Consider the following 27,032-nt stretch of genomic DNA (forward strand, 5'->3'; position numbering starts at 1 on the left):
TAGCTTAACGATCGAGTAATCGATTATAATCGTTAGCAAATAGTGTCATAATTCTGTGCAAACATTACTCTGTTTCCACAAACTATGCCTTCATAATGCCAACAAATCGGCATTAGTGAAAGGGTAGCTCCGAAACATGGCAGTTTTGAAGTCAATTTAACCTCAGAACATGAACCATACCCCTGGCAACTGCATACTCCCAGAGGAAACTGATTCAAACTTCACAAAACGAGGGTTTACAGAACTTTCTGGACACCAATTTAAAAAACGCAAAATAATCGTAAGCGGTAATCTAAACAATTGCTCGATCGTTAGAGTTATCAAACGAGTACTCAATTATTCGGTATAATCGTGTCAGCCCTAATTGTTAGTAAGGAAGAACCAACTGACATGCCCAGTGCAACTGTCATCCGGTAGGACCGGTACACAAACACACATCAACTTATTCAACAAGTATTATTATTACTTGATTGTTCTCATGGAAAGCGTGGGTTGTAAAATAGTAAATTGTGCTAAAACATTGTTTCTCTGAGTGCAGCCCTGGAACACAGCAATATCATAATCAGCTACTGTAATTTCACAAATTTTCGGTGTACTTTTATTTTCGGTACTTTCGGTGCATCTGTTTCATACCTAAAATTTCAATACACCGAACAAACACTAACACGTATAATCCAATGGGGAACTGCTTCCCTGTACCGAAAATTTCAGTTCACCTAACCTAGCCTTTTGCTCTCATACCGAAAATATTGAGCACCGAAAATTTCTGAAATTAGAGTATATTCGTGTATCTTGATAAAATCAACAGTGACTCATCAGTGATCTGGCACACAGCACATACAGGCATCTGGTAAGAAACCCATCCGATCGTTCGGAATCGGGGAAAGTAGGACCGACGGTCAGTGACAGCAGGGCCGCGCCATGCAAGAGCTATCGGCCGCTCTGTGAATGACCTACCATGCACCGGAGCGCGCCCGTGACAGACACTGCACAGTGTGCCATCGACTGCCCCACATGGCCCACATGCCGGTTGCACGCGCCACATCTTCTGCCTACTACACTATAAGAGATCGCGAAGAATTCGGCAAAGTAAAGGTCCAGGAACACTAGAAAGCCACACAAGGCTAAACAGATCTATTCATTGTCTCATGAAACGTTCAGAATTAGAAAGGATTGAAAATATGGACCAAAAGCTGTCTGGCCATGCAAGGAATTCGAAATAATGTGGTATTCATTCACAAAATATTGTTAAAAGGTCAAACCCTATTGGTGGTATCAACAAAATAGATATGTTTTGACTTGTGTTTATTTTAAATTCTGTGAAAAATAATGGAATCTGTGATTTTGTAAGAGTGTTTATGACGATTTGTAGATAAGGGTAACAGGGAAAAAAGCAACTGGCGAGTCAGAGCAATTTCAAGGTGAGCGTCGACAATGAGCCAGTGGAGACTCGGAGGAGAGAGTGCGTGAAAGAGACAGACAAACAGATATTCACACATATGTAAACACACTCAGACACACACACACACATTCGCGCACAGCGACTGGAAAACGGGATAAATACTTTTTTCGTACGAGCACATCACTAACCGCATAGGGAGATGCGGTTGTATGTTTACTTGGTATGGCGATTCCGATTCCACAGTATCAGCTCCAGGATAAGGTAAGCCAGGATACGGAAGGCGACGCTCAGAACAATGAGAATTCCAATATCCAACACCAAGTTGTCCTGCAAACATGACAAAGAACACAGAGATTGCAGAAGGACGTTCTGTTGCAGACATCGGACATGGCAACACCGATGCTCGACACCATCCTGCAGGACTGGTCTCAATCCAATGGGTCTTCTTCATTTTCGGTTACTCAAAGCACGTCACGTACTATCAGATTCGTACCTGCTTGGTAATGTCAAAGTGCGTCATCAGTTTTCTGCACTTCTCCTCTTTCCGATAGCACAACTTTCACAGTACTGTACAGTGTACCGTGTACCGGGTCTAATCAAATACTAATACAGTAATAGCTGTTGAGCATGAAAGTAATGTTTTTTTTTACTCACGTGAGATTTATGGAGTCGGTCAAACTAGCAATAGTCGCCACACTGCAGTCCCCATTCACATCCTTCGTGCCACATTGAGTATGTACCAAGTGCCACATCGAATATGTACCAAGTGCCACATCGAATATGTACCAAGTGCCACATCGAATGTGTACCAAGTGCCACATCGAATATGCACGAAGTGTCACACCGTATCAACACTGCACATCCTTCCCCGGTGCCATGGTGTGTCCGCAACAGGATCGCCATTCTGCACACCTCGGTACGCCACCACCCGTCACAGTGGATCAATGCACCGGATACACGATGGTGGCAACTGAAATCCAACCCCAGCTCGGCGGGCTCACAATGCAGCAAACGCCCGGCAAGCGCAAGTTGTAACGCTACGGAATAGAGTCGGCTAGAATCGGTACTGCATTTGAGAACAAAAATCAGGGGTTGGATTTCAGCTGTGACCACTGTAGATATAGGCCCTGGAGTAATCATGGTGTGCACATTATCCAGTTTCATTTTCTCTTTCTTTTTGAAAAATAATTTTCAGCAAAGCCATGAGTAAAACAATTAAAGCCGACATAATACCATGATGGCCTAATAAAATGAAAAAATATATATGTGTAGTCAAATTCAGAAATTTTCTTCCATGGTCATCAGTGAACCTACATCGAATAATGTATTATGAGAAAACAAACCAGAATATATGCTCAAACTAAGTGCTCATTGAAGGTTACAAAAGTGACTAGAGTAACAACAAGGGTGCAAGGGTGGCTGTATTATCACAATGGTGTGAGCAGTGTGGAATGAAAATAACAATGATCCAGGGTGTGAGAATCTCAGTGTATAGTGTGAGAGATGTAACGTTTTCCTTCTGCGTGCATACGCTCAATGTTATTTTCAATCCACGCTGCTCACAGCATTGTGACAATACAATCACTTTTGCACCCTTGTTGTTACTGTAATCATTTTCTAACCTTCAAGGAACATTTAGTTTGAGCATAAATTCTGGGTTTGTTTCTCATATACATTATTCGATGTTGGCTCACTGATGACCATCGAAGAAAAACGTTTCTGAATTCGACTTCACACAATTTTTTTTATCAGTCCACCATGGTATTGTGTCGGCTTCAATTGTTTTATTCATTGCTTTGCTGAAACCTCCGTCTCCGAAACGGCTCTTTAAAAATAAGTTTGTTTTGCTTTTTCGTTTAATAGTTGTTGTGCCAGGCCAGTAATAATGTTCTGTGATTGCCCGCATAAGAGGCCTTTCACATTAAAAAAACCCAACAAATAAACATGTCGACCCTAAAGTGCAATACGCAACGTGAGCATTCAATGTGAGAACAGAGGGTAACACGCAGTTTTAAGCGGTAAGAGTGACTTACGGGATCAAAAGCGTAGAAGTTGAGCACTTGGCTGCCGTCGGAGAAGCACGGCATGCCCATGCTCCCAGGTGCCGTCATGTTGCGCATGGCGCTGGTCGGTGCAGCGGTTAAGCTGGTCATGTTCGCCTCCAGGTCAGTTAGCGTTGACATGGGGGTGGTTGCCACAGCCGCCGCACAACCAGCTGAACAATTGATCACAAGCAAGTGAATTGGATAAGCTGCACTGATACTAGAATAGTCAAAAGGCAATATAGCGAGTTAAAGATAGCACGAGCTCCAGTGTGGGGAGTACACCATTTCCTAAAGATAATCTGCTCAAATCTCCTTTTTAATAGTTATTTATTTTATTCTTGTCGTGCAGCCGTGTGAGAGTCTGTTCGGGGATGGAGGTGTTCACAAGTGGAAAGAAAACGCTGTAGTGGAGTTGGAGAGTTTGAAGAAAAAGTTCACTGATAAGGAAAAAATGTGTTTAGGTAGTCTGCTGACGTTGGGCATGTTGTAAAATGATGTGTTGTTTTCCTTTGTGATGGCATTCCCCAAACTGTCTTCGTCTAGTCACGCGCACGTGTGATACGAGCATGCGCGATGTTGTAGTCGAGAGTTCTTTTGCCAGTCTTCTTGTTCGCCTCTGTCAGTGTAGTCTGCTTTTCCGTAATGTCAATACTGAAGTATAAATAATGTAACAAACAAGTACTTTTCCTTTTTGTCCTGCGTCCCGGTGAACGGAATGGCTGTGATTCTTTTACGGGCAAAAGGTGAGCTGTTTAGAATCAAACTGGCGATCCAGCTGCTCATGTTGCTGCTCAGATTTCCATCCACAATACCATTCATCAGATATCACTCATGGCATGACACTGCTAGTAGTTGGATGAAAGGTCTTGTCACCACTGTGACTTTGTGCTGAAACCTGACAGCTCCACCTTGCTGTTCAGAACCCGGCCACACGCAAGGCAAGGGGCACCCTAGCTAGAATGAATTCAAACCATGTTTCTGTACGAAATGTGTGAGCCTTGAGTGGAGGGGGGGGGGAGGAGGGGGTCACCCCACACCCCTCCACACAGAGAACCCGCACACGCCGCAACTAATGCGATTGGTCAGGTCAGCGCTGGACAAAGTGTCTGGCCACCATCACGTGTTTACTGCTGAGGAGGTCACTTGTACCCGCCATCTACACAAATATGAAAGTCTACGGTACGGCCGGTACAATCGAAAGCTGCCTCCATTGGTCCGGGAACTATACGGGTCCTGCTTACAACTAGAAAAGGGACGCGCGGAGAGCCAAAGCTTACCACTAGAAAAGGGACGCGCGGAGAGCCAAACAATCATAATTCAATGGCATACGGGATGACATGTGGGGAGAGAGATGCATGTGTGCCATATATCCAGTGTACCGGAAGCAAGCAAGATCCTGATATGACTTACAGATTGACTTTCCGTCCCATTCATTAATCATGGCCGCTTCGAAGCCATACTTGATCCAGGAGATGTACTCCAGCCAGATGAAATAGTCGGGAATATCACTGCACGGCCATATCCGCGGCAGAAGAGATAGAAAACAGGAAATAGCAACACTGAGCAAAACTGAGCATGCTCAAATCATCGACAAGAAAGGTACAGTGATGCCAGGCAATTCCGATCACATGAGTCCACACTCCACTCACATGCTCAAATTTCATTGAGCAGCATTGTACCTTGGAGAATCGAAGCTAGCAGTGCCATGATGTTAGACAAAAGCAAGTATATCCACTATCTCTCGTCAATTTCCACATGTACTTTTCCCATTCCGTGGATGTTCTCACATGACGAGACACAATCTGAATTCCTGTGACCTGTGGCCTCTCCAGTGTCTGCTCTAGGATTTCAAACATGTGTACCTGGCAGAACTCATCCAATCGGGTCAGAGCCGGGTGTGTTCAAGTACAGCTAGCCCACTGCATGTATACCAGGGACCGGTAAAATAGTTTGGACTATAATTATACGTAGCATATGTATACTATTCCCAACCAGGTCACCAGTGGCCCGGTGTTCTTTTTCCAAACGGGTCCAAGTACCCCCCCCCCCCCAACCGGGTCGCTGACCCGGCTGACCCGCCTCTTCGGCAGACACTGCTCTCACAGGCGCTACATGTAGGATGTCGAGTTGGGACACAACCGGAGCCCCTGTGCCGAAAGTCTTTTAAAATACAGAGTACTAACACAGAGCGAATTCCAACACGTGCACACTCCATAGCCATGGCTGTAGCAGCACCGCTAACCCAAACTCTGGACAGTTGTCCAACTCCGAGGGTTTTCAACAGTAGCCATAGCAACGCACACATGGAATAGCTAAATGAGCGTCTAGCCCAAGAAACACATTGAGTACACGTCCCGCAAGATGACTTACTCCGAGTTGAGGAAGAGCCCTCCAAACAGCATGAACGGGATGACGAGCGGTGGTGTCACGGCCAGTCCGATAGCCACACTAGGCACGGCGGCTGATATCACGTACCCTGTAGAGGAAAACACACAGTCGTGGTGACGCGCGGAAGAGCATGGCTGGGAAATCAGGTGCTGCGAGGAATCTGCTTGCTGAGACATCCTTGGAGCACTGGGCAAGGGGTACTACAGGTTATCTCGTGAACACCGACCTCAGGTGGGACAACAACCAGCGAATGACGACACAATCTTCATCCTAGACATCACTTAATGCATACTTTTAACTTCACGAATAATGACAGCTCGCAAAAAAACCACCTTTCTCATGCACAATTGAGGGTTGTTATTTGCAAGGTTGAATGTGCTTTCTACAGCCTTGGGTATGAGCAGCACATGGTGCAACAACTACTGTATGATCAAATATTTTAATGTCAATCATAGTTTGACAGCGATCTCCGGATTTCTGTTAGTTAGCGAGGTGAAATGTTAACGAATTCTGTCTCAAAACCGGTAAATGACTGTACATGTATCTATCGTTTTCCACATAACGACTTCAAATTTCAACGAATTTTCTAAATCCATCAAATCTTTAGAATAAAATGTTCGTATATATTACTGGTCTTAAAGTAATGCACAACACGGTTCTTTGGAGTTTGGGCACAACATCTGTGTCGTGGACTCGTCGCTGAAGTCTTTCAGGCATGATGGGTCAGGTCATTCCATAGCGAACTCACCAATAGACTGTGCGGCTAGTGCCATGGTGACAAAGACAGCATACAGGGTGAAGAAACGATCCGCCCTCGGGTTGAGTCCTGCAGGAAGACGGGCACAACCACAGAAAACCGGTACTGGTTAAGTCAAGAGCGGACGATAACATGCTACAAATGCAAGCGGGCAAATAACCGAACACATCTAATCAAGATAGTGGTAGCGACTTCGGCGATCATTTCATAGGCAAGGTGCTCCCCACACCGGAGCTTGCGTTTTTCCGCTGACTGAAGTCAATCAAACCTTCCACTCAGCAAAACCTGCAAGAAAGCACCACTATCTACTCAGTACGTCTTTAGACAGAACGGCGGTCGTACCAATCATGAAGTAGATCACAGCCTGGAATACCAACGGGATGGTCAACTGAAAGGGAATCTGAAAGAAACACAGCACAAAACATGATGTCAATACCAGTTGCAGCCTCCAAGGACTGCGATCCACATGGGGCACACCATGCACGGTTTCAACTATAAAGCTTGGGCTCTGAGAGAAGCGTTTATGCCGCTTTTAAGAGATAACATTACACTGGTATGTTAGATGCCATTGGCATTTTCTCCAATTTTGAGATTCGAAATTATCCAGTATTGTAACAGACATCATGATTTCTTTCGCTGTCCTCGTGTCTGTTCAATACAGCGCTGCAATGCGCTCAAAATAATCAATCAGCTTGATATAACGTTTAAAAGTACAGTACGGATCGGCTATAGCGTTGGTGTTTGATTTTCGTGAAAATATCACTATAGGCGATATATTACTATAGGCGATATGCATACTTAGGTATGCCTGACAAATGCGTGTATGGTGTCATTCGAATCAGTGCAGCGTGCAGAAGCGTGCTGTGCATGTGACTGTGCAGTACGCGCAGTGCAGAGCTACTTCCTGCGGAAACAAAAACTTCATGACTTTTTGACATGAGTTTTCAAGGAGTTGCTGTGCTCAACGAATGTGTTCTTTTGGAAGAGAAACACTTCAACACATTCAATCGACATAATAGGGTTTGAAAGTGATGACGTCAAAACGGCCAGGGAGTAGTAAGTTGGCATCAGATTTCTATTTTTGGATCCACTAAGGTGTGACTTTGCTATTGCCTAAGTATGTGGGTGCATAGCAACCCACTCATGTCGCATGCAGGTGTGACTTTTATTTCGCCACCAGTTGTAACCCCGCCCCCAGTAGCCAAATCAGTCAGTTTCACTGGCTACATCACCATGCTGTGGGTAAGACCGCTTGAAATGTGCTTGGATCCATACAAAAACTGGATCCAAGTGGATCCAGTTTTTGAATTTTTGAAATTGTTGCTATGCTGTGACGTAGCACTTTCAAGCCCTATTATCAACAATATCTACAGGATCGATTAGTGGGAGTAGAGTCTCAGTCTGGGTCGTCATCGCTCGACTCATCACCGCTGAAACCGTTCAAAGTGGCACGACGATCGACACGTGATGTCGTATGTCACGGAGAAGCTTCACCGCGTCCCTGATCTTCGCTGTTACCTGAATGCCTTCTCCAACATCTCGGCGGAGACCACGGTAGCGCTTCAGCGCTGGTACTCATTACTGCCTCCAATCTCGCTCGAGAATGCCCCGGAACAACAACTTGAACAAGCACAGCCAACGCCAAACATTTCGAATTTCCTCCAAGGGATATCATAGTCGTACCAGCGCTTCCTGGCTGCCGCGATCAGATCTCGCCACGTACGATGTATAATTTTTTATGATCATCACTATAGCCGATGAAAAATGTATGCAATAAGATCATTTTGACAAAGAAATCGTATCATTATAGCCGATATATTACTATAGCAGATTATTACTATAGCCGATCCGATATGTATAGAAAGGGGTGGTTTACGAAAATGAATTTGAGAATACGATCACTATAAGAGGTATATTACTATAGCCGACAACCCTATAGCCGATCCGCACTGTATACTTTTTGCCAGCTAGCTGGCCTCTGCGTACACCGCAGACACACCCACACAAAACAGAAAGATACAGATCACAGTAGTAGTGTGGTCTTTGTTCACTCACTACAACGAAAAGAGAAAGACCACGGTGAAGAGAAAAGTTTGAGAACACTGACAAAAAAACCAGCTGACGCAATCCTGGTGCCGTAACTATGGTGAAAATGCTGGCAAAAAATACATTAATTTTTTCGTTTCATTCGCTACGCTCAGCCAACGAAAAATAACACTTTTTAAGAGGCACCTAGCCAAATAATTCGAGATTTCCTAGTAGGGCACGGGTTTTGCCATCTCAGAGTCTTCTGCTTCCTTTCAGAGTGCAGGAACAATGGCTCACGCACGGACTCATGCACACACACACACACACACACACACACACACGCACACACACACACACACTCTCTCTCTCTCTCTCTCTCTCTCTCCACCTGTGTCCTCATCTTTGGCGTTCACATACCTCAGCGATGGTCTTTGTCAGCATATAGATCCAGGTTTTATACATGTGATTGTCCGCGTCCCTGTAGAAGATATGCTTCTCATCCGGAAACACCTATTGCATTCAGCAATGGAAAAGGGCAAAAAATAAACAAAAATGCAACCTCAGTGCAATATACTATGGATGTGACATATTCATGAGTTTGAGGGAGTTGAAAACAGGAAAGGTTTACTGTCACCACCAAGACTTGGACCAGGGACCCTTGCTCATGTTCGGGAATGCTCTCCCACTAAGCTATGGTGTAGATATGACATATTTTGGGAGTTAGGTGTAGCGACTTCGGTGGCATTAGCGATGACGTTCGTTGTTCCGACGTGGAACACACGCTTCCTGCCAAACTTGACAGACTCACGACTGCTTTCCAGAGCACAGGATAAGTCCATCGAACCTTCCACTGGTCAAACCCGTAAGAAAGCACTACTCCCTGCTCAATACACAGTGTTTCGGGGAATTCATCCCTCACCAGTTGAGCTTAAGTAGGCTGAGGAAGTGCATCCTTGGATCAAGTGGAATCCTGTGCTATCACGGCAGCTTCCACTGCACCAGGAGTATCCAGTTAGCGCAGATTTCTCACTGTATATCAAAACTCACCTGAATCACCGAGAAGATGACGCTGAAGGAGGCTTGAATGACGGCAAAGAAGAGCACGCCGTTGAGATTCTGAACGCTGCTCTGACCTTCTTGAACTTGCAGGAAGATGAGACCAACAAAGACACCGACAAACTGCATGCAAAGCAGAAAGAAGTGGTACAGTGCCCGTGAAACATCCGCCAACAGAAGGATACCATACTACAAGTAAGAAGAAAGACACACTTCAGGCTCTTCAACAACACCTCGAAAGCTTTCACTAGTATTCTTTCAAGCCTTATTGTCAGGTGAAATACAGGCCGCAAAATGTGTTTTAGCCCTGAGAGGCCGAAATTTGAATGCGCCGAAAATTTGTCGACTTACAGTAGTCCTGTTTTTTTCCACTATGCTCCACTATGCTCCACTATGCTCCACTGTGCTCCACTATGCTCCACCATGCTCCACCATGCTCCACTATGCTCCACTATGCTCCACTATGCTCCCGAATACTTGCTCCATTATGCTCCACTATGCTCCCGAATACTTGCTCCACTATGCTCCACTATGCTCCACTATGCTCCACTATGCTCCACTATGCTCCACTATGCTCCACTATGCTCCACTATGCTCCACTATGCTCCACTATGCTCCCGATTACTTGCTCCACTATGCTCCACTATGCTCCACTGTGCTCCACTATGCTCCACCATGCTCCACCATGCTCCACTATGCTCCACTATGCTCCACTATGCTCCCGAATACTTGCTCCATTATGCTCCACTATGCTCCCGAATACTTGCTCCACTATGCTCCACTATGCTCCACTATGCTCCACTATGCTCCACTATGCTCCACTATGCTCCACTATGCTCCACTATGCTCCACTATGCTCCACTATGCTCCCGATTACTTGCTCCACTATGCTCCACTATGCTCCACTATGCTCCACTATGCTCCACTATGCTCCACTATGCTCCACTATGCTCCACTATGCTCCACCATGCTCCACCATGCTCCACCATGCTCCACCATGCTCCACTATGCTCCACTATGCTCCACTATGCTCCCGAATACTTGCTCCATTATGCTCCACTATGCTCCCGAATACTTGCTCCACTATGCTCCACTATGCTCCACTATGCTCCACTATGCTCCACTATGCTCCACTATGCTCCACTATGCTCCACTATGCTCCACTATGCTCCACTATGCTCCACTATGCTCCACTATGCTCCCGATTACTTGCTCCACTATGCTCCACTATGCTCCACTATGCTCCACTATGCTCCACTATGCTCCACTATGCTCCACTATGCTCCACTATGCTCCACTATGCTCCACTGTGCTCCACTGTGCTCCACTATGCTCCACTATGCTTCACTATGCTCCACTATGCTCCACTATGCTCCACTATGCTCCACTATGCTCCACTATGCTCCACTATGCTCCACTATGCTTCACTATGCTCCACTGTGCTCCACTATGCTCCACTATGCTCCACTATGCTCCACTGTGCTCCACTGTGCTCCACTATGCTCCACTATGCTCCACTATGCTCCACTATGCTCCACTATGCTCCACGATGCTCCACTATGCTCCACTATGCTCCACTATGCTCCCGATTACTTGCTCCACTATGCTCCACTATGCTCCACTGTGCTCCACTGTGCTCCACTATGCTCCACTATGCTCCACTATGCTCCACTATGCTCCACTATGCTCCACTATGCTCCCGAATACTTGCTCCATTATGCTCCACTATGCTCCCGAATACTTGCTCCACTATGCTCCACTATGCTCCACTATGCTCCACTATGCTCCACTATGCTCCACTATGCTCCACTATGCTCCACTGTGCTCCACTATGCTCCACCATGCTCCACCATGCTCCACTATGCTCCACTATGCTCCACTATGCTCCCGAATACTTGCTCCATTATGCTCCACTATGCTCCCGAATACTTGCTCCACTATGCTCCACTATGCTCCACTATGCTCCACTATGCTCCACTATGCTCCACTATGCTCCACTATGCTCCACTATGCTCCACTATGCTCCACTATGCTCCACTATGCTCCACTATGCTCCCGATTACTTGCTCCACTATGCTCCACTATGCTCCACTGTGCTCCACTATGCTCCACCATGCTCCACCATGCTCCACTATGCTCCACTATGCTCCACTATGCTCCCGAATACTTGCTCCATTATGCTCCACTATGCTCCCGAATACTTGCTCCACTATGCTCCACTATGCTCCACTATGCTCCACTATGCTCCACTATGCTCCACTATGCTCCACTATGCTCCACTATGCTCCACTATGCTCCACTATGCTCCACTATGCTCCCGATTACTTGCTCCACTATGCTCCACTATGCTCCACTATGCTCCACTATGCTCCACTATGCTCCACTATGCTCCACTATGCTCCACCATGCTCCACCATGCTCCACCATGCTCCACTATGCTCCACTATGCTCCACTATGCTCCCGAATACTTGCTCCATTATGCTCCACTATGCTCCCGAATACTTGCTCCACTATGCTCCACTATGCTCCACTATGCTCCACTATGCTCCACTATGCTCCACTATGCTCCACTATGCTCCACTATGCTCCCGATTACTTGCTCCACTATGCTCCACTATGCTCCACTATGCTCCACTATGCTCCACTATGCTCCACTATGCTCCACTATGCTCCACTATGCTCCACTATGCTCCACTGTGCTCCACTGTGCTCCACTATGCTCCACTATGCTTCACTATGCTCCACTATGCTCCACTATGCTCCACTATGCTCCACTATGCTCCACTATGCTCCACTATGCTCCACTATGCTTCACTATGCTCCACTGTGCTCCACTATGCTCCACTATGCTCCACTATGCTCCACTGTGCTCCACTGTGCTCCACTATGCTCCACTATGCTCCACTATGCTCCACTATGCTCCACTATGCTCCACTATGCTCCACTATGCTCCACTATGCTCCACTATGCTCCCGATTATTTGCTCCACTATGATCCACTATGCTCCACTGTGCTCCACTGTGCTCCACTATGCTCCACTATGCTCCACTATGCTCCACTATGCTCCACTATGCTCCACTATGCTCCCGAATACTTGCTCCATTATGCTCCACTATGCTCCCGAATACTTGCTCCACTATGCTCCACTATGCTCCACTATGCTCCACTATGCTCCACTATGCTCCACTATGCTCCACTATGCTCCACTATGCTCCACTATGCTCCACTATGCTCCACTATGCTCCACTATGCTCCACTATGCTCCCGATTACTTGCTCCACTATGCTCCACTATGCTCCACTATGCTCCACTATGCTCCACTATGCTCCACTATGCTCCACTATGCTCCACTGTGCTCCACTGTGCTCCACTATGCTCCACTATGCTTCACTATGCTCCACTATGCTCCACTATGCTCCACTATGCTCCACTATGCTCCACTATGCTCCACTATGCTCCACTATGCTTCACTATGCTCCACTGTGCTCCACTATGCTCCACTATGCTCCACTATGCTCCACTGTGCTCCACTGTGCTCCACTATGCTCCACTATGCTCCACTATGCTCCACTATGCTCCACTATGCTCCACTATGCTCCACTATGCTCCACTATGCTCCACTATGCTCCACTATGCTCCACTATGCTCCCGATTACTTGCTCCACTATGCTCCACTATGCTCCACTGTGCTCCACTGTGCTCCACTATGCTCCACTATGCTCCACTATGCTCCACTATGCTCCACTATGCTCCACTATGCTCCACTATGCTCCACTATGCTCCCGATTACTTGCTCCACTATGCTCCCCTATGCTCCACTATGCTCCACTGTGCTCCACTATGCTCCACTATGCTCCACTATGCTCCACTATGCTCCCGATTACTTGCTCCACTATGCTCCACTATGCTCCACTATGCTCCACTATGCTCCACTATGCTCCACTATGCTCCACTATGCTCCCGATTACTTGCTCCACTATGCTCCACTATGCTCCACTATGCTCCACTATGCTCCACTATGCTCCACTATGCTCCACTATGCTCCACTATGCTCCCGAATACTTGCTCCACTATGCTCCACTATGCTCCACTATGCTTCACTATGCTCCACTATGCTCCACTATGCTCCACTATGCTCCACTATGCTCCACTATGCTTCACTATGCTCCACTATGCTCCACTATGCTCCACTATGCTCCACTATGCTCCACTGTGCTCCACTGTGCTCCACTATGCTCCACTATGCTCCACTATGCTCCACTATGCTCCACTATGCTCCACTATGCTCCACTATGCTCCCGATTACTTGCTCCACTATGCTCCACTATGCTCCACTGTGCTCCACTGTGCTCCACTATGCTCCACTATGCTCCACTATGCTCCACTATGCTCCACTATGCTCCACTATGCTCCACTATGCTCCACTATGCTCCACTATGCTCCCGATTACTTGCTCCACTATGCTCCACTATGCTCCACTATGCTCCACTGTGCTCCACTATGCTCCACTATGCTCCACTATGCTCCCGATTACTTGCTCCACTATGCTCCACTATGCTCCACTATGCTCCACTATGCTCCACTATGCTCCACTATGCTCCACTATGCTCCACTATGCTCCCGATTACTTGCTCCACTATGCTCCACTATGCTCCACTATGCTCCACTATGCTCCACTATGCTCCACTATGCTCCCGAATACTTGCTCCACTATGCTCCACTATGCTCCACTATGCTCCACTATGCTCCACTATGCTCCACTATGCTCCACTATGCTCCACTATGCTCCACTATGCTCCACTATGCTCCACTATGCTCCACTATGCTCCACTATGCTCCACTATGCTCCACTATGCTCCCGATTACTTGCTCCACTATGCTCCACTATGCTCCACTATGCTCCACTATGCTCCACTATGCTCCACTATGCTCCCGATTACTTGCTCCACTATGCTCCACTATGCTCCACTATGCTCCACTATGCTCCACTATGCTCCACTATGCTCCACTATGCTCCCGAATACTTGCTCCACTATGCTCCACTATGCTCCACTATGCTCCACTATGCTCCACTATGCTCCACTATGCTCCACTATGCTCCACTATGCTCCACTATGCTCCCGAATACTTGCTCCACTATGCTCCACTATGCTCCACTATGCTCCACTATGCTCCACTATGCTCCACTATGCTCCCGAATACTTGCTCCACTATGCTCCACTATGCTCCACTATGCTCCACTATGCTCCACTATGCTCCCGAATACTTGCTCCACTATGCTCCACTATGCTCCACTATGCTCCACTATGCTCCACTATGCTCCACTATGCTTCACTATGCTCCACTATGCTCCACTATGCTCCACTATGCTTCACTATGCTCCACTATGCTCCACTATGCTCCACTATGCTCCACTATGCTCCACTATGCTCCACTATGCTTCACTATGCTCCACTATGCTCCACTATGCTCCACTGTGCTCCACTGTGCTCCACTGTGCTCCACTGTGCTCCACTATGCTCCACTATGCTTCACTATGCTCCACTATGCTCCACTATGCTCCACTATGCTCCACTATGCTCCACTATGCTCCACTATGCTCCACTATGCTTCACTATGCTCCACTGTGCTCCACTATGCTCCACTATGCTCCACTATGCTCCACTATGCTCCCGATTACTTGCTCCACTATGCTCCACTATGCTCCACTATGCTCCACTATGCTCCCGATTACTTGCTCCACTATGCTCCACTATGCTCCACTATGCTCCACTATGCTCCACTATGCTCCACTATGCTCCACTGTGCTCCACTGTGCTCCACTATGCTCCACTATGCTTCACTATGCTCCACTATGCTCCACTATGCTCCACTATGCTCCACTGTGCTCCACTGTGCTCCACTATGCTCCACTATGCTCCACTATGCTCCACTATGCTCCACTATGCTCCACTATGCTCCACTATGCTCCACTATGCTCCCGATTACTTGCTCCACTATGCTCCACTATGCTCCACTATGCTCCACTATGCTCCACTATGCTCCCGAATACTTGCTCCACTATGCTCCACTATGCTCCACTATGCTCCACTATGCTCCACTATGCTCCACTATGCTCCACTATGCTCCACTATGCTCCACTATGCTCCACTATGCTCCCGATTACTTGCTCCACTATGCTCCACTATGCTCCACTATGCTCCACTATGCTCCACTATGCTCCACTATGCTCCCGATTACTTGCTCCACTATGCTCCACTATGCTCCACTATGCTCCACTATGCTCCACTATGCTCCACTATGCTCCACTATGCTCCCGAATACTTGCTCCACTATGCTCCACTATGCTCCACTATGCTCCACTATGCTCCACTATGCTCCACAATGCTCCACTATGCTCCCGAATACTTGCTCCACTATGCTCCACTATGCTCCACTATGCTCCACTATGCTCCACTATGCTCCACTATGCTCCCGAATACTTGCTCCACTATGCTCCACTATGCTCCACTATGCTCCACTATGCTCCCGAATACTTGCTCCACTATGCTCCACTATGCTCCACTATGCTCCACTATGCTCCACTATGCTCCAATATGCTCCACTATGCTCCCGAATACTTGCTCCACTATGCTCCACTATGCTCCACTATGCTCCACTATGCTCCACTATGCTCCACTATGCTCCACTATGCTCCACTATGCTCCATTATGCTCCCGATTACTTGCTCCACTATGCTCCCGAATACATGTGGAAAGTGGTGGTGGGGGTCCTGCTGCTCAGCGCACTTTGTAACACAGCCTACACGCTAGCAGAGCAACACAAGAATACCTGGTAGTATGTACGGTGTACTCAAACGCACACTAGCAGATGGGTGCAAAAAATGTATCCCATCCATGATCGGAATTGACCGTATTGCGCGACCAATCCTCTCAATGTCCTTATCTTTCCTTTTCCTTTTTCATGATCTGGACTCCTCTTTGATTTTCTCTTTTCTCTCTAGATATTCTCTTGTACCTTCTTGCCACTACTCACTGATGTGGCGCTGTGTATAAATCATAAATTGTACCAAAGGCGTAGTAGCTGATCCGGCCAGTCCGACAAAGCCCGGACCACTTTGTCTTCTTGGAAATAGAAACACTATGCTAAAAGTGCCCAGAATGCAGAATTTTGCATCCCAATTCCAAAATTTTCCCGGGGGACACCCCCGCACCCCCCCCCTCTCTCTCTCTCTCTGGCCGGACCACCTCCAACAGCGGTGCTACGCGCCTGATTATACAGCGGATACGTACTTACCAGTGCCTGCATGAACCGCACTCGTGTTAGCGTAGGCTCGCGCGCAGTGGTCAGCCACGTCCTCCACATCACCAGCTTGAACTGAGTCCAGCGGCTCTCTCCGTGCAGTTTCCTACGAGAAGAGATGGCATGGCATGCAATTGCATTTGTTCTGCTGAAGCCTAAAACCAGCATCGGTTGATAATGCATCCGATTGCATAATAGCATGTGGGTTTGACATGGAATTTGAAAATACAGATCGACGCACTGTGAACATCAAAATCAGTTCACTGCGATACAAATAGGTTGAGTCAGAAAAGTGTGTCGCGACTTGCGCAATATTCATCCTGACTTTGTACATGTAGGCAGGTTGTGTAAAGCATGCTGTAACAGAACAGACACAACAGGGTGTGCGCATTTATACATGTACATGATTGTGCATATCTGTATGTGTGCCCATTTGAGTGTGTGTGTGTGTGTGTGTGTGTGTGCACGTGTGTGTATGTGTGAATGTGTGTGTGTGTGTGTGTGTGTGTGCATGCGTGTCTGTGTCAGCATGTGTGTGTGTGTCTTCCTAGAGATGACATCAAGTTATCCGTGCGTCTGCCCAGCACTCACCTTGCAGCTCGAATGTCGACATCGACGTCCCGTGATTTCTTCTTCGCAAAGTCGACCTGCTCCTTTTCCTGTTCACGGCGATCGTACTCATCCGTAAACACCTGAGTAGAAAATCATGAATGGAAGCATGATCAGTGCCTCGATCACTTCATTCACTACCATCATTAGCAATACAGGTAATGACGTGAATCTGTATCATGAATCCTCGTTACACTCGCTATTACTAGTATATCATTATTTGTTCGTGTGTACGTCATGCTGACGTCTTGCTGCACGCATCGCATGCGCAGTTTTGCAGCTCTCAGGCCAGAGCATGCGCAGCGAGCCAGTGGCTACATTGTTGCTACATTTTTCTCCTTTTGCTCTCACTTGTCTCAACTAATGGTTTTTTGGTGACTTCGATTTCAAGTCACCTTTCAAGTAAACAAGTGCAATGTTGTTCCGAGAACCAGACCACCTCCAAATTTGAGTGAGCAATACTTATTTGTGCGTGGCTACAAGCCCTCCCACTTAACAGTCCAAAGTTGCGCACAGGTACAGTCAAACCTGTCAAGGTGACCACTCTGATAAGTCGACCACCTGTCCCAGATGACCATTGCAACTAGGACCAAGAGAGGTTATTTTCAAGTCAAATTGCCCAAGTTCAGAAGACAGCCTGTACACGAGAACACCATTTTCAAGGTCCCTTGAGTGGTTGCCTTAGACAGGTGGTTGCCTTAGACAGGTGGTTGCCTTAGACAGGTGGTTGCCTTAGACAGGTGGTTGCCTTAGACAGGTGGTTGCCTTAGACAGGTGGTTGCCTTTGACAGGTTTCACTGTGTGTGTGCATGAGTAATGACCAATTGCACAAGTGCAGGCCAGGGTGCACTGGAGTGGAAACTGTTCCGCTGTTCTGAAAGCCCAGAATCATCTCTTTCTCTCTCTCCGAAAGATGGGTCAAGAACACCTTTGTCCCCCGTACATGCGGACATACACATACACACACAGTTTGATCCTGCTGCCAAGTTTGGCTACACAGTCCCCGAAGGGACAGGTCAAATGGTACTAGTCACCCTGCTGCATCGGTGGCGTGTCCGGCCGCAAGTCGAGCGGAAGGACCGGTGACAGGCGGAGCACTCCGCACATACACACATTTACACACACAAACACACGTACACACACAAACACACGTACACACACAAACACACGTGGACACGCGTACAGAGTGTTAGGCCAGGACATGATTCTGATCATATCATGTGCGCTTACTGACTACGGACAGTGAATACATTGCCAAGATAACCGGGTCTCCGAACAGCCAGAACTGTCCATTGCTGAAGTCTACAAGGCAAGGACACCTAGATAAACTGGGAATGCTCTCACATTGTGTGGGAAATACCAACACTCAAACAAGCGGGACAGGCGTCTTACCTTGACACGCTCTCGCGACTCATCTTCTTTCTGCGGCACAATAGCCAGTGTGTAGATGTAATGATCGGCTGGGTTGTAGTTGTCCGGGCATGGGTGCTCCAGACTGGATGGGTCACACACACGTACACGCACACACACACACACACACACACACACACACACACACACACACACACACACCTCAGACCTGCCCATCGCGGAAGCGATGATAGCGAACAGCTATGTTAGACATAGCAACTCGTGCTGGGATTACACCATTCAACAGCTTGCAAGGCTGATGAATTGACCGCCACTATTTTTGGCCTGGTATCCACCACACAGCTTGATTGAAAAATAGGGATTCACTGGCCAGAAAAAGTCACACACACACACCGTGACACACACACACACAGTGGTACGTACTTTATCACACAGCTGACTACAGCGTACGTGAAGTGCTGGCAACTGAAATCCGATCCCTGGAGCGGTGCGCTCACATTGCAAAGACCCAGCATGGGATTGCAACACTACGAAATAGAGACCGCTAGAATCGGTGCTACACTCCAGCACGAAACCCCGGGGTTGGATTCCAGTTGCCACCACCGCTGTCGATGTGCATTCTTGTGTTCTAGCTCTCCACGTCAATCTACATTGAGAGGCCAGTGCGCTTGCAAACAAGCCACTTACAAAGCATGTATCCATGACACCTTGAATAGAATTCCAGTGTTCAAAATGCACTTTGACGTAGCCTGAGCTACCGTGCTGGTCAATGAAATCCAGTCGCGTCACTCACGTATGAGCTGGGCATTGCGCAGCCCTAGATCGGCGAACACTGGGCTGCGAAACGATGCAAGGCGCAAACTTGAGCGACGCGACTGGATTTCATTGAGCACTCACTGTACTTACGCCTTGAAGTACTCCAGTGCCTCCGACCTGGGTCCGTAGTACACTGTCTTGCCTTCTGCCAGTAGCAGCAGCCTGGATACAGGTATAAAGCGAATCAATACACACAAAGCAGTACACGGCAGTAGGCATTGGTCAAATCCTACATCATGCACAAGTGAAACCTTGAAAAATGAAGAAGAAAAGAAGAACGCCGATTAGACAAACTTTTGCTTTAGAAGAACTAGTCTGCATAACTCTATAGAATAGATTACTGTGTATTCACTGGGTGTAAGATACGCATAAGAAGAACTCCCATTATTGCGAACAAATAATTTCAGTCCCTTGGTGTTCGTCCTAAAGAGGTTTTACTATAACACGAACTGTATAAGTAAACGTCACACAGCGTGATATAGGCACTGTTGCTACAATAGGTAATGCTTAATGCACACAAAGCACAGAGCCATTCACACACTGGCAACAGAGAGAGAACCGATACACTTGCTGAGACTCGGAGTTTCACACTAAGGTGATCATTAGCCAACACAAGTTGATGATCACCGGATCCGTGAGGGTGGTGACATTCCTACGGATGTGGAAAACTCAATCTAACTGAGTCTCAAACAAACCTTGACATTTTTTGTAACTGGAATTAAAAATAGAAAAAAATAGATTGACCTGGATGCTAGGAACACCAGAATATAGGGCTGCTCACCTGTTGAACATTGCAAAGACTTCACTGGGAGGCTGATGGATGGTGCAGAGGATGGTACGGCCCTCCCTGGCCATGTCTTGAAGCGAGGAGATAACACTCTGGGCCATGAACGAGTCCAAGCCAGAAGTCGGCTCGTCGACGAAAAGCAACGGTGGGTCCATCAACACCTGATCAGGGTGAACGCCAAAGTGAGAGTACAATCATGTCATTGTCTGCCTCTACATCCTGCTCATGATAACAATATCATAATCTCCATCAACACAGGCTGGCTCATTCTTACTAAAGGTGTCAGTTTCTTGTGTACCTGGTATGTTTGGCACAATGCTCTTAGCTTAAGCCTCCGATTATCCAGGCTTTTCCGGGTGCAGGCTGTTGCGCTTTGGTTGCCCACATTGGCATAGTGAGCAACAGTAAACCACAGCCTAGAATGCGCAGTTGTTCAGGCGTGGGAATAGGGCAGAAAACAGTAGAGGTTTGAACACTGCCCTCTGCTTACTCTCATCAAGAGTACATAACCAAGAGTGTGCAACTCCTATCTAGAGCTGCAATGGGTTCACCCACGGCGGAATTCTTTTATTGCGTCATCCTTTGACTGAAGTATGATCAAGTGCGTATGCTTTCCCGCACATTTTTTGTAAATACGGTGAGAGTTCACCAGGTTCAGGATACATCGATCTATCGTCCGTTGTTCTGCTTCGACTACCGTAGCTGTGATGTACAAATTCTTTGTAATTTGATCTCTGGCTACGCATGATGGCATCAGCGAGCCAAACAGCCGCCAAAGACTGATGTCATAAAAAAATTCCGCCATGGGCTGGGGGATCGTCGAGTTGCACACTCTTGGTTATGTACTCTTGCTCTCATGTAGGTTACTAAGAAACACCAGAAGTAACTCATTGACCGGAGACAGCCAACAGAGCAAAAACGGTGACTATGAGGAATAATAATTGAGTAATCGTGTGTGTGTGTGTGTGTGTGTGAGAGAGAGAGAGAGAGAGTGTGTGTGTGCGCATGTGTGCATGCGTGCGTGTGTATCAAGTGCATTCACAGGTTATTCATGCTTCTCTTGCGACAGGCATACAAGGTACATGGTGTGTGTGTGTGTGTGTGTGTGTGTGTGTGTGTGTGTGTGTGTGTGTGTGTGTGTGTGTGTGTATGTGTGTGTGTGTGTGCATGCGCATACGTGTACGTATATACGCAGGACTATCAAATGATACAGATCGCACACTCCAAAATGACATCACTCTTAATTCTCGATGAGTCGCCTCACCTCCGATGCGAATGACAGGCGCTTCAGCTCTCCACCAGAAATACCCCGAACACCGGTAGGAGATCCGATCTTATTGTTCCTGCACTTCTGCAACCCCAACTGCAACAATAATCAAACACAAGAGAAAATTTAAGTAAGCGGCGAGGCGTCAACAATTTGAGGATAGCGATCAACAGGACCAACTGAATCGACATTCCATAACGACTGTATTGTAGGTGTATGTGGTAGAACGTCATGTGATGGACAATGAGAGAAATGTGACTACAATATGGGAGAAATTGGTGGACGATAAAGATGAAGAAGCACTTTGAACTGGTTTTCGTACAACTCTCGTCAGGAAGAAACGTACTGGAGAACACCAATGTGACAAGGGTTTGACTGTTTTATCATGCATGGGCGGCACATTCTCTCAAAGGCACGATTTGGCTTGATTTTTTCACAAACCTACTCGGAGAAGCCCCCCCCCCCCCCCTCCACTACACCCTTCCACTCAAAGCCAGACAAATAGCTTCCGACACTAGTGTTGTATTGCACCAGCAGAGCAATCGCGTATACGGGTTAAACTGATAAACTGTTGGATTGCTGGGACTGCTACCGGTTTGGTTTTGATCTCAAGTATCTACACTCATATCAACTACTGTCCTTGTGGAGGATCCCATTCTGTAGCTGGTTGATGATAGGGCATGGATCTTAACCACTATCTTGACGAGCACCCCCCCCCCCACACACACACACACACAAAGTCCTTGCACAACTTTTGACATTAAAATGTCAAACAAAACCCAGGACAGGAAACTCCAATTTTTCATTTCCGAGCCTCGGACGTCTTGCGGTGCTCGGAGTGCACGGATAAACTATGGTATGATATAGTCGGTACCTCTGTGATGACATCTTCCACACGCTGCATTCGCTCTTCTGGCGACAGCCGCTTGTCCATTCTCAACAGTGCCTGAGTGCACAGAACAGAAAGAGAAAGGCATCTTACGTCAGCCTCCACGCCAGCGTTGGCTGGGGTCTCTAGTGGTTATTTCCGTTTTTATTACATTTAGCCACAGTGAGATCAGGTTACATCAGAGTTGCGTGCTTCGCATATATCCAATTACAGGTTCATGGGCCTATCTGGGCTGAAATACGGTACAAAATCTATTCAAAAACGTGTTCAAGTGCATTCTATCTTAGCCTTTTGAAAAGGTACAGATCATACAAGTACTTCAGAACACAACCGTTCCAACCGTTTCTGTTGGTGGGATGAGATCGAGCATTATCAAAGGAAGAGATGGTTTACAAGTACAATCGACTCCACTTATAACGAACTCACATATAGCAACTTTTTGTTATATAGTGAACCATTGTCCATGTCCCAGTTCAAACCCACAGTGTAAGTTCATTTCTGTTATAACGAACTTCGGCTGAAAAAGAACTAATTCTCCTGCACAATGGAGTTCGTTATATCAGGAGTCGACTGTATGTTCATTCTACATAGGCGTACCTGGAATTTCAGGTGTTCAAAGACGGTCAGAGTGGCGAAGGCCAGGTCCTGCTGCTGTACATATGCTGAGATACGCTTGATATCGTGCGGTGTGACCAGCTGACCGTTGATGTTCAGAACGCCTGCAGAACATAGCAACAGTTGCAGAAAATCATTCAAATTCACGGGTCGCTTGAGACTTGGCTAGAGGCCACGTTTTCCACATCCATAGGAACACCACCACCCTCGATGATCAAGGCGCAGATGCAGCTCCTAAAGCGGTGGGAGGTGAGTAGATCAGACCCACCACAAAGTGAAGTGGTCAAAGGCCGAAAACCCCATTCACTGTGTCCATGATTCCACCAATTGCAAGTCTTCCACTAAAACGTATACACCTAACTCCAACTCCATTGACTAGCTCTGGAAGAGAAAAAGAGCTGTGAAGTAGGTCTCTCAACTTCTCAACTGAATTTTCTTCCCATGATAGCAACGTGGAAGTTGTATGGGTCGAGCAGGAGGCTAGTGTTGTTGGGTGGAATTTCTCCCTTCTTCTCATGAAAGAAAGGAAGTTGACAAAGACTGGCATTTACTTATGTATAATATCATACCATACAAGAGCAGTAGAGAAACCTAGATTGAATACTTGTGTAGCATATCTACCCTCAAATCCGTTGATCCCCGAGCTGCAGAGTGCTCAACTTTTGGCGTCAGAGACAGAGCTAAGTACATAGCAGACTCAGCGGAGGACGTTCAGTTGTCTGATGATTGCCTAACGGCATGAAACTCAGAGTTACAACCAACCTGAACATCCTCCGCTGAGTCTGCTATGCATATCTACCCTCCATAATTATGGTACCGTAAAACCAGAAAGTCTAACGCTTTAACGACCAATTTTTTCGTTATTTGAAGAAACGTTATCGCGAACCCGGTTTGAGGTGTCTGTGTAAAGATGCACATACAGATGGGTGGCCAGGTAGCCACCGTTAAAAACTTTCTTCACGTTAACTTTTTGGTCGTTAAACTTTCCGGTTTTACAGTAAACTAATCGAGTAGTTACATGTAATGGCAGTGGGATATTTGTACGGGTGCTGACGTTGCTCATGAGCTGTAGATCCAGGATACCAGCATGGACAATAGCACAACTTACCCTCCAGGGACATGTTGCTACCTGAGCGTCCACAGAGAGCATTGAGCAGTGTTGTCTTGCCTGCACCGCTGCCACAGTCAAACAACACAGACACAAAAGCATCCATGAGACCACGCTGGACTCGTACGAAATGCGTAGTATGCGAGAACAGCTGGAATGGCCAAACAGTCTCCACGCCACGTACACATAAAACAGTCTCCACGCCATGTACACATTCTCAGCGCCATTCAATCATCACCATGACCACCTGCTTGGCCCCAATCAGAACTGTTGAAGATATTGAAGTGCAGGACACGGTGAGCGACACAACGTAACTTACTATCACATGTCTTAAAGTACAGTCCTGCCGGGCGTCGAAGAACTGGAGGTCAGTGCTCTAGCCTAGCCTGTTCATATTTTTATCGAACACAGCAGTTTCGTTCTTATCCAATGGTACAGTCTTGCATGTACATTTATGCAGAGTTATACGTCGTCTGAGTGTACATTATAGTGTATATTACGGTTTCCGTTCTTATCTGCAAAAATCCAGCCTGCACCGTTCCGAAATTGGTGAAATTCTAGCCTGGCCGTTCTTCGGCGCCCGGCAGTACTGTATCTACAACTATGTGTGGAAGACATTAAAACGTTGGGGGGGGGGGGGTACCACATTTTTAAGGTCCTCTGAGCGGTCGCCGTGAACAGGTTTCACTGTACTTGTAGTTGTAGACAAGTAATGTGCAGCTTGATCCACAGAGGGTGGTGGTGTTGCTACGGACACGGAAAATTCGGCCTCCAGCCAAGTCTCACGCCAAACGTGAAAAATGTCCATAGAGAGTGAAGTATACCAGCCAAATGTAATGTTTCCACTGCATCTCTGCTGCATTCCACTCCGCTATCTTCACGTGGCTAGGGCACCCTGTAAGCAGACCATGGCATAGGTCTATGCCTGTGTGTGTGTGGGGACTGCCCTAGTAAAAATATGAATAAAATAATAATCTCCTCTCACCTGGCTCCCATCACGGCCACCAGCCATCCTGGACGCACCGAGCCGCTCACTGTGCAAGAAAAGGATGAAAAGGAAACATCGTCATGTGTTGCTTGTTGTGCAGTTGATGTGTTTGTCAGTTTTACGGACGAACATTACAGACCGGAGAACGTATGCGGATCACCCAAACTTCAAAATGATCGTGTATCATAACAAGATTCGAGATTTAGGTATTTTCCCTTTCTTTTACCTGACAATGCATTGAATTATTTAAATCAAATTAGAAAAGGCACTAACTGTTACCTTTCTTCAATATAGGCTTTGGTTCTGGTGCCGGCTCCCCTCTCAATTTGCTCAGACATCCTCGCTCGAACACAAGATCAACCTTCAGATTGTGCCAGCTCAGCGTAACGTTGCCCCGAAGCGACTGCTGCCGTTCCAGTTCGTTCGTCTGCAGCTCCGAGTATTGGCGCGATGTCGTTTGCAGAGCACCAGCCGTTTCGCCAGGTGCGTCGTGAACGCTATACGCTTTCTCCTCATCATCCAAGTTACCGTCAGCCGCTACAGAAACGTGCGGATCCCTGAACCCCGTCTCAACGGTTTCCTGGGTCTTGAGGCCTGCTTCCACGTCGGTGCTTGACATACTGATCTCTTCGACGTACATGCAGCGAGTGCGCGGCTACCTCATGGACCACAAATACCCAACAGGTATCACCGGTCGGTGTAGTGACTGACGATCTGAACGACACGTAGGAAGACGATTGTTTATCACCCGCAGTTGGTGTTTTGCAGGTTAGGTGGCTCGTATATTATTACTCGATTATGGATATGAGTTTGAATGAAAACTACTAACATACATGTAGCGGGAAGTATTCAGAGAGTCAGACACAGAGACAGAGGTGCAGAACACATGCACGACGTGCGAACCATGCGAACTGCAGTTGCGTGCTGATGCCAGTGAGGGTTTTTATGGGGGTTTTTCGTCTTGCATGCATGCACATGCAGCTGATCCAGGTCGCCGCCTCCGATCGCGCAACACTCGGCAGTGCATCAGCTTCAGAGACCGTTTCGCAATCATGCGAAAACTGGACTTCGTGCTGTAGCGTATTACTATTAGTGTAGTGTTGCCTGTTGGTGTACGCAGATGTGTCCACCATCCAGATCCTGGCAGTAGATCCACAGACAGTGCAGAGTGGGTACGGGTAGAGAACTAGTCTATCTGGGACGCGTGTCGACAGATGGAGGATGTCAAAATGAAAGCCTCATTCAGTCATTGGCTGAGTTCCAGTGCAGTGTTTGTTCATGTTGGCCATGCATGCGCCAACGACATGCACGTCAGCGACGTTTTTCACGTGGCAGCCAACTGCATGCATTGCAAGCACATAATAAAAAATGACATTGGGCCGGGTCTATCTAGACTAGAGTCTATCATTCTACTTGTACATGTAAGTAGTTGTAGTCTGCATAACCATGATAACGATACCAGGATACACTCATACAGACGTTAGTGATTTCGGTAAGCCAACCAACTGAAAATAGTACCTCCCTCTGGCATACATGTAGGTCCTCATCTTCATATTTCTCTCTGATTGATAAATTCGTTCTAACTTGACTTGTAATGACCGGT

General features: G+C 47.1%; 1 protein-coding gene across 1 annotated transcript; it reads right to left on the reverse strand.

The window, feature by feature from the left end:
• Nucleotides 1-1,096: 1,096 nt before the first annotated feature.
• On the reverse strand, nt 1,097-26,328 carry LOC135822665 (protein white-like). The gene is made up of 19 exons (XM_065335475.1): nt 25,709-26,328; nt 25,427-25,475; nt 24,442-24,509; nt 23,316-23,437; nt 22,704-22,775; nt 21,827-21,925; nt 20,557-20,723; nt 19,866-19,937; nt 18,981-19,083; nt 17,571-17,671; nt 16,974-17,085; nt 9,668-9,799; nt 9,038-9,130; nt 6,935-6,992; nt 6,584-6,661; nt 5,818-5,923; nt 4,858-4,955; nt 3,436-3,617; nt 1,097-1,729 (listed from the first exon to the last, which is right to left on the reverse strand). The coding sequence occupies exons 1-19, from the start codon at nt 26,067-26,069 to the stop codon at nt 1,616-1,618; spliced, it is 2,187 nt and encodes a 728-aa protein (XP_065191547.1). The 5' UTR covers nt 26,070-26,328; the 3' UTR covers nt 1,097-1,615.
• Nucleotides 26,329-27,032: the final 704 nt, after the last annotated feature.

This window comes from Sycon ciliatum, chromosome 8, assembly GCF_964019385.1.
Source record: "Sycon ciliatum chromosome 8, ocSycCili1.1, whole genome shotgun sequence".
In the NCBI taxonomy this organism is placed as follows: domain Eukaryota; kingdom Metazoa; phylum Porifera; class Calcarea; order Leucosolenida; family Sycettidae; genus Sycon; species Sycon ciliatum.

Excerpts from the sequence above, each read along its gene's own strand:
- LOC135822665 (XM_065335475.1), bottom strand. The coding sequence starts at position 26,069 with ATGTACGTCGAAGAGATCAGTATGTCAAGCACCGACGTGGAAGCAGGC. Across the intron at positions 19,938-20,556 it reads GTCTTTGCAATGTTCAACAG|GCTGCTGCTACTGGCAGAAG; the intron begins GTGAGCAGCCCT and ends ACCTGTATCCAG. Across the intron at positions 4,956-5,817 it reads GGGCTCTTCCTCAACTCGGA|TGATATTCCCGACTATTTCA; the intron begins GTAAGTCATCTT and ends ATGGCCGTGCAG.